General features: G+C 37.8%; 2 protein-coding genes across 6 annotated transcripts; one reads left to right on the forward strand and one right to left on the reverse strand.

Annotated features, from left to right (window-relative positions):
* Positions 1 to 637: 637 nt before the first annotated feature.
* traip (TRAF-interacting protein) lies at positions 638 to 5,732 on the reverse strand. Of its 2 annotated transcripts, none has more exons than XM_079483316.1 (16): positions 5,564 to 5,732; positions 5,312 to 5,416; positions 4,161 to 4,218; positions 3,819 to 3,905; positions 3,689 to 3,728; positions 3,223 to 3,350; positions 3,007 to 3,101; positions 2,781 to 2,894; positions 2,416 to 2,503; positions 2,239 to 2,328; positions 2,052 to 2,140; positions 1,786 to 1,941; positions 1,665 to 1,704; positions 1,476 to 1,583; positions 1,333 to 1,383; positions 638 to 1,215 (listed from the first exon to the last, which is right to left on the reverse strand). In XM_079483316.1, the coding sequence occupies exons 2-16, from the start codon at positions 5,407 to 5,409 to the stop codon at positions 1,099 to 1,101; spliced, it is 1,359 nt and encodes a 452-aa protein (XP_079339442.1). In that variant the 5' UTR covers positions 5,410 to 5,416; positions 5,564 to 5,732; the 3' UTR covers positions 638 to 1,098. The 2 variants fall into 2 exon arrangements, with proteins under 2 accessions (XP_079339442.1, XP_079339443.1); XM_079483317.1 differs by having other exon boundaries at positions 5,312 to 5,429; positions 5,564 to 5,693.
* On the forward strand, positions 5,663 to 11,680 carry mon1a (MON1 secretory trafficking family member A). 4 transcript variants are annotated; one of them, XM_079483314.1, is made up of 7 exons: positions 5,740 to 5,787; positions 5,893 to 6,006; positions 6,409 to 6,631; positions 7,512 to 7,946; positions 8,038 to 8,803; positions 9,266 to 9,413; positions 9,721 to 11,680. In XM_079483314.1, the coding sequence occupies exons 3-7, from the start codon at positions 6,502 to 6,504 to the stop codon at positions 9,859 to 9,861; spliced, it is 1,620 nt and encodes a 539-aa protein (XP_079339440.1). In that variant the 5' UTR covers positions 5,740 to 5,787; positions 5,893 to 6,006; positions 6,409 to 6,501; the 3' UTR covers positions 9,862 to 11,680. The 4 variants fall into 4 exon arrangements, with proteins under 4 accessions (XP_079339439.1, XP_079339438.1, XP_079339440.1 ...); XM_079483315.1 differs by having other exon boundaries at positions 5,944 to 6,006; XM_079483313.1 differs by lacking the exon at positions 5,893 to 6,006 and having other exon boundaries at positions 5,663 to 5,787.
* Positions 11,681 to 11,911: the final 231 nt, after the last annotated feature.

The following is an 11,911-nucleotide window of genomic DNA, read 5'->3' on the forward strand; positions in this document are numbered from 1 at the left end:
TGAACATCATTCAGTAGGTTGTCCACCAACATACAAGCCTATTTCACCTCGAGGCTACACAAGAGGCGTAAGGGCATGTAATGATGTTGGAGTGCCAGAACTACAGATGAGATTGAAATGATTCTCTACAGGACATCACTGCATCATTACTGTGACCTTTAGGCTTCAGCTTTACATTAATAACAAGAAATACTGAAAGGAAAAATTATCATTTTGTGAAAGCAGGAATAGAAAAATTTTATTGTCAGTGGTTTTAATTAATATATTTACATAAAAACAATGCATTGTTATGCAATTATTATTTTTATGTTTATTGATTTATTTTATTATTAAAAAAATTACTCTATTTATCAATGTTTTCTTCTATTATCGATTAAATATTATTTAAATAGATCGGAGCAAATAGCAAGTCTCCCTTATGTTCAACAAATAAACACAATCTTGGCTCCCCCTCCTGGCTATAACAGTGAACATAAATTTCTCGCCAGTTTTAAAATCAGCCCCACCTCAGTCAAAATTGCTTTTACTTGCTTCCGCATGTTGTCAAGATGCTTATAATCAAGAAACGTTTTTCTTTGCTTTAATGTATCTTGCTTTATCTATTACTAAATAAATGACACAAGATGAAGCAGTCAAAACCAGTAAAAACATGTTTATTGCTAATATCATATTATGTACACCTATACAGAGACAAAACACATTGCAAAACATACAAAAAACACAAAAAAGTTAGTTCATTACGGGAAAATCAAATAAGGCAAAAACAAAGGAAATGGCTATGCTCTATGCATAAAGATGCTTCAATCTCCACTAACACAAAAGCTCATTTTGCAATGCCAATGTCATGGATGCTAATAAATAAAAAGGCTTAATTGATTTTCTAAGACAAACCTTAATGCACTCACTACCTGGTGGCTGACAAAGAAGAGCTTACAAAAACAATGACACACAAATATACAAAATAGCACATGATATTGAAATCAAGATACAAGTTAAAAGCTTGTGGCTTCCCAAGCACAACAGCATCTTGTATTGGAAATGTCTCTCACACAATAATCTATGAAGTTTCATGGGTCCTTTCTAAAAAAAGGAAACGTCTTACTCCAAGAAACTGTCCAGAGTGGTCAAGGTGGATGTGGGTTTGCTTGTAACAGGCCTGGATACCTTCTTCCTCTTAGGCTTCATGGCAAGTGGACGAATTTCAGACAAAGGAGACTGGTGTACTGCAGTTAAAGAAATATTACTACAGAGAAAGAGTCTTACAAGATGATGAATTCCTGAAACAACTTCAATAACCTCTGCAATATAATAATTCTCAGAGCATAAGGATACAGGCTGGATGAATTTAGCTCTCCCTCCAAGTCCGTCATATCCGGTCCTTACCTGATAAATAGAGCAACAACGCATGTTTTCTGTGACGATGTGTTTTTTGCAAGGAGATTAAAAATGAAATGAAAAAACTTGAAAAATCTCACAGTGCCAAATTTGCTTGGGTCCAGCATGCTTCCAAATGCATTCTTTCTAAAGAGCAGAGAGTTCCTTAGCATGGGACCCATCACATCATCATCTTTGACTCGAGCATTCTGCGAGAAACATACATGGACACATTACTCCTTCAACAAAATCCAATACAGTGCTCTCAAAGATCGGTATTTAGTACTTACGTTACGTCCGAGAGTATTTTCAGAGTTAGTTGATGAGGATCTGTATGTAAACAACAAGTTAAAATGTATAAGAATCAGATGAATAATATAAAAAAAATAACAGTACAGCGTAAAAACTCACGCTGATGGGTCGAGACGCATCTTTTTAGATGGGACCTGAATTGGTTTCTTCTCCACCTGTTCAGGTGTGTTGATGTCGAAGGTCAGGTTCAGGTCGATTTCCTGAGAGTCTGAAAGCTGACCGTGACTTGGATGCTTCAACTCTAAAGGGGCAGGGCTGAACAACAAAAATGAACAAAATATTGATTCTCCTGGACCTTAGTACATAGTTTTTAGCCAAGGGTTAGATTCAAGAGTAAAACGGAAACCAGAGTTAAAGATTCTTACCTTTCAAACACAAGTCTGCTTATGGCTTCATTTGTACGGGTGGGAGTGCTTAACGTCCGCTGAAGAATTTCTACTTTCTTCTTTAAGCTCTGTCAAAACATTCATAATTAGATCAGGAATTGAAAATGCAGTCAAGAGAAACAGTGTGATAATGCTTTTTTTTGTTAGCATAAATTTAAAATCTAACAGTGATCTCTTTGTCTGCATTGGACAAATCTTTCTGAAGGGCCCTCATGTCATCATTTGCTCGGCTTGATTCTGATGTGGCTTTCTGCAACTGCCATAAAAAGAAGAGATACAAATAAATAATAAAGTCTCAAATCGATTTTCAATCGACATTTTCAGAAACAGGGACCACGTGAACCTTGCAATTGGTGGAGATCAGTTCCCTTTTTAACTTCTCACACATCTCATTTGATGACTTCAGATTTCCCTTCAGGTTGTCATATTCCCTGTGGAAAAAGACACGTGTGAATAAAGGTTCTGTCTGCTGTCTTTGAATATTACATTTACGTCAATCTATCAACTGCTTCTATCCAGCATGACCGACAACAAACTTATATAAACATCAACAAACAATCAATTCATGTTCCTAGGAACTAAACAAGGAACTAATGGTATTTGAGTGTATCAGTATTCAAATTTGAATAGGTTAGAGGAAGTGAATCCTATGAGGTTGGAAATTAAATACAGCAATGAAACATACAGCAATGAAACCGGGGATCTTACTTTTTAAGGGAGATGCAGTATATAGACAGCTGCTCAACTGCCGACTGACCAACACCCATGTCTGTGATCATGGCCTCCACCTCTGACCTCTGACCCTGTAAGACCACATCTAAACTACCGGACAGAATCACACAAAACATGTGAACAAACTAAACACACCATTTATAACAACCAGTCACACACACATAAAAAGACAAAATCCTGTCGAAGGCACATGATGATGTACCTCTCATAGGTCTTCATTTTGACTCGGAGACGTTTGGTTTCTTCCTTGGCTGCCTGGCCTTCATTCTTCTGACTCTCCAAGAAATTCATCTGTTTCTAAAGATTTCACACAATAGACAACATTAGCGATTGATATTGTATGTATGAGTTTGTCTAGTGCATTCAAGAGCTTGGGCTAACAGATTTTTTTTTTATATAGAAGCTGAAATTGACATACCCGTAGAACAGAACATAACATCTCTTTGTCTCCAATGTCTTTCCTGAGTTTGTCCAGGTCTTTCTTCTGCCTCTCAATTGTCTCTTTTAGAGTGTCTACAGACTTCTGCTTATCCCTCCATTCTTTCTCTGAAATACAAAACAGTACACATTGTACAATTAGACAGTGCAGTTAGAAAATATTGCAGTGTGAATATAGGGGTGCACTGACATAGAAGTGTCCCTTTTAATTCAATAAGGCTTGTCTGTTTCTTTAAATAAAAGTACTATTTACTGTAAAGCTCCTATGTATATGCTACAAGCGAAATCCTCAATCAAAACATTATATTTCATTAAAAGCCAAAATTTAATGGAAGATATTGCATTATTAGCCTCCTTTAAAATGGCCGAAACTGATAAAGTCAGTATATATCAAGCATCACAAATACTTAGGTTGTATATGTGAAATGAAGATGTTTCTGTTTTACCTTTTTCACACAGCATTGCTTTCATTCTGGCCATGTCATTCTGAAATCAAAACAATAAAACACAGTCAATTTCACATTTTAAGGGAAGTTTGAATAGAACATAATAGAAGAAATGGGAGGGGTTTATCACCTGTAAACTTTCTGGGTCTACCGAAATAGCATCATCCTCTGGGGCTATGTCAAAGAAGAGCTTGTTGATGATGTGTCTTGTGCTGACCTGAAAACAGAGTGGATTAGGGTTTCAATGTAGTTGAAGGTCTTCATTTAATAATTTTGGAGAAGAAATCAATGAGAGGACAAAAACACACACATCAATCTCAAATGACCAAGAAAGTAAATCCAAGTAGGCCATGCGAAAGGTTTTTAAATAATAAAGCATTTTTAATATTTTTGAGCTCTTGTGTGCCGACTTTTTTTTACTACTTGGAAGAACAAATCAATACAAAAATCACAAATCAATCATATGGTTTACCTGTTTTCTGCATTGCGGGCAGGTTTTGCTTGGAGCCGACTGGAACCATTGAAGAAGACTATTTTTTGTAAAAAATGTAACGTTATGTGTCATTAACAAGCTTTATTTATTCAATCCAATTACATTTATATAGCGCTTTTCACAATGTGCATTGTTCCAAAGCAGCTTTACGGGGAAAAAAGAAACCTTAAAACACATAAAAGGTAAAACACACTACATATAGTGTTTCATATAATAAGTTCAATTATTCTAGTAAATAATATCAAATAAATGCAGCTTCCCGGTCATTTATTTAGCATATTTTGCATTTAAGTAAATGCTTTGCTGAAAAGATCTTTAATCCAGATTTAAATTGGGCCAGTGTGTCTGATCCTCGAGTGGTGTCGGGACGGCTTTCTCAGTGCTACGTATGAGAAAGCTCGACCCCCTTGGATTTAGTTATTCTAGGTGTTATCAAAATTCCTGAGTTTTGAGATCTTAGAGCAGGGGTCTCCAACCTTTTTTGTAAGCGAGGGCTACCAAAATATCTAAAATCCTCTAGAGGGCTACTTGTTGATAACATACTTTCGAACTTTAAACATGCGATGCCTTATTTTTACACTCACAGAACCAAATTCAGTTTTCTTTCAGATATTAAAGCTTATAACACTTGCTAATAATAACCTTTCATGATGGTGTAGCACTTGGCTGTTCAGTATAGTCACAGATTTGTCAGCTGTCTTGAGCATTATTGGCGAGCCCCGTGTTTAGCGGGCACCTTACAGAGTTCATGCGGGCTACCCACGGGCACCACGTTGGAGACCACTGTCTTGGAGAGCGTGATGGCTTGTAGTGTGATAGAAGCTCTGTTATGTAGGTAGGGGCTAAACCAATTAAGGCTTTGTAAGTGATTAAAATAACTTTAAGGTCTTAATGTGTAGCCAGTGAAGGGTTGATAACCATTTTCATGTTTTCTTATTTTCTGGACCTGGTAAGAACTCTGGCAGCTGGATTCTGAACTAACTGTTGCTTATATGTTTAACACATTGATAATCAACCAGCCATCACCATGATTTCATGTAACAGATTTTGTTAATGTTAAAAAACAACTCAAAGAGATAGAAAATGATATGTTATCAATAAAGCACACGAACAAAAAGGTCCACACTCACCAGGCATAATGAAAAGTGTGACCACAGTGAATTGCAGCCACGTCTCTGGTGTTATCGAAGAAATCCGAACAGATGGTGCAGTATGCTCGAATGGGCATCGTTGATCTACAAATACGAACTGTGTTAGGTATACACATTCAGGTCAAATCATTTCGTTTTTGTATTGTTTATTTTTGACGTGCAAAAGATAATGGACCTCTGAGCCAACTACCAGTTATTCGAATTATATTTCCACACGCTGTTTCTACTTACCCAGTTGATATGTAAACGGTCGAGATGTTTTATGCCCACAAAAATCCTTAATAAAACCCCAAATTCATGTTTATACTTGAAGATCACTTGTACGGCGAAGCGCCGCGCTTAGTTCAAACGTAATGACTCCGCCCCTGATTCTGCGTCATAAACGTGCGACTTCGCGCGAGAAACTTACGACAGTATCGATTTCTGTTAAACGTCTAATAAACTACAAGAAAAGGGTACGTTGACGGTGTTTTTAAGGTTGTTCACATATTTTGACAAAACTGGATACGGGTGACGCTGAGATGGGGAACGTATTTACATTTCAAAGAACTTCATTTTAGGGATTGCCGAAACTACATTTCCATTGATTCACTCGATGAACCGTTTGACAGATTGAGTTGATTTTTGACCTGAGGGAAGTCACCGTACTTTGATTTGGATGAGGACTGTTTAAGGTATAGCAAACATGTAATTGTCTTATTGGGAATATAAACCTTAAGGATATCATCTGTAAGACGTGAAGTTAGCCGGAACAGATGTTTAATTTCAACAGTTTGTAATGGACTAGCATTGTGGCTAGTGCGTTAGCTGACCAGTTTGGACACTAGTTATCAAATTCACCAACATGAACGTTTTGTGTGTGCAAAACTTTCCCTTTCCTTTCATTTCCAACAGATTGAGCTAAGTGTTTATTTACATGCGATTACTTTTCTTACAACTGTGAACTGTTTCTGTTGGCCTTTATTTCACACCACAGGCTTTAGTTTCAGTTCCTGGTTAAAACAATTAATTCTGCTGTAGTTTTTTCAGGTCAGGCTAATAACAGTTAGCCATCATTTACCGTTCTGTTTCTGTAGGGCTCATGCAGTGAAGCTCGTCCCTGGCACAGTCTGGAAAGACACTGTGTGCCCTTTCTTCTGCTTGGTTTTGTCTTTGCCCAATGATTCAGAATGGCAGCAGATGTCCATAATAAGGGTGCATGTTGGGAGGTTAAAAATGGCAACCTGGCACCGGCAGATCGACTCCAAAAAGATCGGTCGGACAGTCCGACCCCTGGCCTGGTGGAGGGGACAGAGCCAGGTGGGTTTCAGTAAACACTCAATCATACAGATGTGTGTAGCTTAAATACAAACTGTGTGTGGTTTGTCTGGAATTATATTATGGATTTACTTTAAAAATTAAAAGGGGCTGCAATAATTGTTATCATAATTTACGGGACATTTATGGCTCATAATCTTGCCAACAAATCACTTCTTATTGCTTAGTCATGCAAGGAGACGTACCTACATCTGTACCATTTAATAATTTTAAAGTCATTACTGTTATTCTAAAATGTATAAAATCGTAGCCTAATAATAAAGTTCTCTATTATAGTAATGTAATAATTTGTATTGTAATGTTGCATAGGCAAAATGTATAAAATAAAAAAAACGTTAACACTTTAAATAAGGTGCTATTTACTAACAATTAGTTAATACATTAGTTAAGATGAACTAACAATGAACAATACTTCTACAGCATTTATTAATAATAATTCATGTTAATTTAAGCTTTTAATAATACATTATTAAAATTAGACGTTGTCACTGTTAACACCACAAACTAACATTAATAAATGCTGAAAAATGAAATGATACATTTTTGGCTAATGTTTGCTAATGCCTAATGTAAACTAATAACACCGTGGTACCAAAAATGGTTTCATACAGAAGTTGAGGTTTTGTCTCAGCAAAGACAGGTTGCAAGTATTTCCATTAATATCATGCAGTATATCTTTCAATCATAATTCCAGTTGCTACATTTGTAAGTGATTTTATGCTTTTATATGTTTATGCTCACCTGAAATATACTGAATATTTAAAAGAATGGAATCTAATGTGGATTCAGTGCTTTATCTAAACTGTATTTGTGTCTCTGTCAGTCTCTCACCTTCGCTCATGTGTCTCGCTTGCCTTAACAGGTGCTGGTCAAGAGGGTCCCATGTTTGTTCATGCCCAGTCTTTTGAGGACCTGACTACTGAAAGTGAACCCAACACTATTGACAGGTCAGCAGAGACTGGCGGCTCCTCCCTGGCGGCATCTGATGAAGTTGAGACGAGGAATGCCCAGGAAGAGGTTCTCAAAGAAGGTGAGGAAGAGCGGGAAGGAAGCTCAGAGCCTGAACGGGAGGAGGCGACGAAGCAGGTGCAGAGCAGCAACAAGGTGAAAGACGAGGACGTGACGAGCGAAAAATGGCGAAGTCACAGGAAGCATTTGTTCGTGCTGAGCGAGGCGGGAAAACCCATCTACACTCGCTACGGCACAGAGGAGGCGCTCTCCAGCATCATGGGAGTCATGATGTTGCTTATGTCCTTCGTGGAAGATAAAAAGAACATCATTCGCTCCATTCATGCAGGTGAGATGCAGTTGATGTATTTGTTAGGTTTTTAGTCTCAATTCAAAGTTTGGAAATTGGAAACGTTGTTTTATTTCAATGTACTTTTCAGATGGCTACAGGGTGGTGTTCTTGCGCAAGAGTCCCCTCATCCTGGTCGGAGTCTCCCGCACAAGCTGCTCAGACCGCGAGCTGACGCGAGAACTTCAGTATGTCTACTTCCAGATTGTGAGCCTGCTTACCCTCACGCAGCTCAACCACGTCTTTCAGCACAGGCAAAGCTATGACCTCCGTCGCCTGCTGGCCGGGTCCGAACACCTCACCGACAACCTCCTGCGGCTCCTGGATCGGGATCCAGGCCTGCTGCTGAGCGCTGTGATGTGCCTTCCCCTAGCCGGTTCGGCCCGTGACATGGTCTCCTCCGGCTTGCAGGCCGCTAAATCCAAGAACCTAGTGTTCTCCATCCTGCTAGCAGGAAACAGACTGGTTACGCTAGTGCGCAAAAAGGACCAATTTCTGCACCACATGGACTTGCACTTGCTCTTTAACCTGGTTGGATCCTCGTCCTCTTTTAGAGCGGGTGAGGGATGGACGCCCATATGTCTGCCCAAGTTCAACCCAGCAGGGTTCTTCCATGCCCATATTTCCTATCTGGAGCCGGCCTCGGATCTCTGTCTGATTCTGGTGTCGACTGACCGTGAGGATTTCTTTAACCTCTCAGATTGCAAGAAGAAGTTCCTTGAGCGGTTGCGCAAACGCAGTGCCTATCAAGCCCTGCAGGAGGCGCTGAGCAGGCCAAGTTATCCCGTCTCTCAAGTCGGCATCCCTGAGCTGCGGCACTTTGTCTACAAATCAAAAAGCTCTGGGCTCTACACAAGGTACGAGAGATGGTCTTTATCATGAACAGAAAAGGTCATGATTTTTATACAACCCTGTTAAAAATATAAAAATAGTTACCCAAGTAATCAACTGAAACCCTATGACACCAACAAAAATCATCAAAACTGTTTTATGGTACAAAAAGTCACAATTAATTGGAATGTTATCGCATAAAGAAAATGAGATTCTTTCATCATTTACTCATCATTCCAACCTGTATGACTTTCTTCTGCAGAGCCCAACATATATTTTGAATAATGTTGCATAACTATACAACAATGGACCCCATTGACTTCCATTGACATTTCTCAAAATATATTTATATATATATACAAGGATGCATAAGAATATGGAAGTTTTATCAAAGTCTCTTTTTTTCTCAGTTTTCGTCTCAGCAGTCTTGTAAACAGGCATTGCTTCATTTAACCTTTCAATATGCTTTCCTATGTTCTTTCCTGTAGCCCTGACCTTCCAGTGCCGTACCAGGCAGAAGAGGATCAAGAGAGGCTGATAGGATTGTACCAGAACCTGCATAGCTGCCTGCATCACCCCACACGCCCCCTGCGCTACATGTACTGCTGTAGAGAAACTGAAAACCTTTATGCCCTGGTGAGCCTCATGTATAGTGCAATAGACTGGGATTTATTGATAGCATTCCGAGATTTTGTTTGTGTATAAAAAATGAATTGCACAATTAAGTTGCCATTTACACATGATGATGATTTAGGGTACTTTTGAATCCACAAACAAGTTTTATAATTTATTCATTTTTGTAATAGTACATGAAGATGAGATATTCATACTTGATTTTTGGGAGAGCTGTTTCTTTAAATAGACAAATAAATGCTTTTTTTCAAATAGTGATGTCACTATTGTTTTCTAATCGATTGTTTCATCAAATCCTCGTCTTCTGTAGGTAACAAGTGGCTTTGAGCTCTACCTCTGCTTCAGTCCTCTGGGAACAAAAGCACTGGCTGTATCTACGGTCCCTAAACTGCTGAAGTGGATCAGAAAGGAGGAAGATCGTCTGTTCATACTCAGTCCCTTAACTTACTGATTTGGTTTGGGCCTTAAGTTGACCAACAGAAACACTAGTAAATCACTGAGCCCAGACTGTCTGAAGAGCAACTTGTGCTGTCATACTTGAACAAACGAATGAACAAATTAGTAAATTAATGAACAGATTACAAACAAATGAATTAATCAAGAAGCTAAAGCATGCTTGGAGATGCAGTATCATTATAATCGAGAAGGTTTGTCTTCCTTGTCCTTCAGGATGAAACTGAGGGATAGTTCAGCCATGAAAACGAAAATTCAGTCATTATTTACTCATCATGACTTTTTTCTTCTGCATAATACAAAAGAAGATATTTTGGAGATATAGGCGGTACCCATTGAGTTATATTGGCTTTGTTCGTACTTAAGAAGTGAACATTTGGTAACCAACATTCTTCAAAATATCTTCTGACAGAATGTTCGTTTCTGGGGAAACTATCCCTTTAAAGCTGAGATTGTGTCGCATTATAAAATGTAGTAGGGTTGATTTTAAGCTAGAAAGTAGAATTAGCACTAACAATCTAATGAACCTTCACAGAACGCTGCTAAATCTGAACGGAAACTTCATAGCGTCTGCGTTTTATTTATGTACTAGACCTGCCACTGTTTCAACTCAAAGCGGTAAAATTGTCAGCATTTATTTGGCCTCATGTTGTCTCAAACCCATTGAAATATTGATGAATGTCGATGCTGCTGTTTCCTACACACGTGTATGGTAACTGAGACAAATATTGTGTGAGACAGAGCAAATTAACTCGGGTTTGGAATAGCATGATGGTAAATAATTGACAACCACATTTTTATTTGGGGTGAACCGTACCTTTAATGGAATATTTGAGTTGGCCTTAACATTTCCTCTTATGAGTAGAGGGTGAAGTTTCTCACAACATAGCTTTAAGATGGTTTATGCTTCTAGTTAGGTGACATTCCAAGTTCAACATGTTTAGGGGACAAACGTGTTTCTCTGATTCTCTAGATGTACAAGCACCCTGTGAATGGGGTTTTATACCTCCAAAATAGTCTTACTGAAGTTAATACACATGATTTTTTACAAATGCTTCAAGGGTGAAGTGTGTTATTTCTGTGATACTAAACAAAACTGCTAAAATAATGATTGCTCCCAAACGGTAAAGGAATAACCCATTTGTGTGTTGGAAGGACCTTTGACATACTGTTTATGTTCTCCATTGATGGGAATGAGATGAAACAAAAGACAGAAAATGTCGGGTTTTACACATTATGTGCACTATGTGTTGTGTTTTTGTATTTATCAATAATCTGGCACAAGAAACTGATTTGGCATGGCGCAATCACACAAAAACAAAATGATCATTTAAACTAATAAACAGTTGAACCTGATTATTTTATTTATAATAAACAAATATATGAAATGTAATGTATCAACAGCTTATAAGAAGGAAAATGACTATATATAGTGTACAGTACAGTTAACAATAACTCTAGTGTACAGTGATGGGCAAAAATGATCGTGCTTGAACCCTAATTATATGGAAGAAAGGCAAATCCCAGTGTATCAGGGAATATGGGTTTTATTTTAATATGAGAAAGAAGCTCAGAGGAAATAAAGCATACATCGACTGCTATTTTATCAGTTATTGATATTTGTTGATAATCTCTGGTAATAGTTTGTTATTCTTCTGGGCTTTGTAACCAAGCTGCACATGTGTTCTTTTTCTGTAATGTTTTGCCTGAGCTTTACTTTATACTCTGAAACGCACCGATAAATCCTGCATACAAAAATGTAAATGCATCTTTAATAATACAGAATAAAGAGCAAAATTTAAAATTTTCCAAAGTTGGACTGGAGTTTTGGCCAATATTGTATGAATCCTCTTTGTTTCTGCTATTTCAATCTTAATTTTGTTATAGTCATTTATAAATATATAAGATATAAGATATTATTTAAAAATTCATTGAGAACCTTCATTTGGTTATAAGAGCATATTTGCATCATGCAAATGAGCTTGTTACTGCATTCTTGTGCTTTTCCTGATGCAATAGATAACACAAAAGGAAGACTGTAATAACAT

The sequence above is a fragment of the Barbatula barbatula genome, assembly GCF_947034865.1.
Source record: "Barbatula barbatula genome assembly, chromosome: 20".
NCBI lineage: Eukaryota > Metazoa > Chordata > Actinopteri > Cypriniformes > Nemacheilidae > Barbatula > Barbatula barbatula.

What these genes read in the sequence shown, in the direction of transcription:
- traip (XM_079483316.1), bottom strand. Translation starts at nt 5,409, where the DNA reads ATGCCCATTCGAGCATACTGCACCATCTGTTCGGATTTCTTCGATAAC. An exon ending in TAGACCCAGAAAGTTTACAG is followed by an intron (nt 3,729 to 3,818) that starts GTGATAAACCCC and finishes TTTTGATTTCAG; the next exon opens with AATGACATGGCCAGAATGAA. An exon ending in ACCCAAGCAAATTTGGCACT is followed by an intron (nt 1,384 to 1,475) that starts GTGAGATTTTTC and finishes TCTATTTATCAG; the next exon opens with GTAAGGACCGGATATGACGG.
- mon1a (XM_079483313.1), top strand. Translation starts at nt 6,502, where the DNA reads ATGGCAGCAGATGTCCATAATAAGGGTGCATGTTGGGAGGTTAAAAAT. An exon ending in GGTGGAGGGGACAGAGCCAG is followed by an intron (nt 6,632 to 7,511) that starts GTGGGTTTCAGT and finishes TTGCCTTAACAG; the next exon opens with GTGCTGGTCAAGAGGGTCCC. An exon ending in CTGAAAACCTTTATGCCCTG is followed by an intron (nt 9,414 to 9,720) that starts GTGAGCCTCATG and finishes CGTCTTCTGTAG; the next exon opens with GTAACAAGTGGCTTTGAGCT.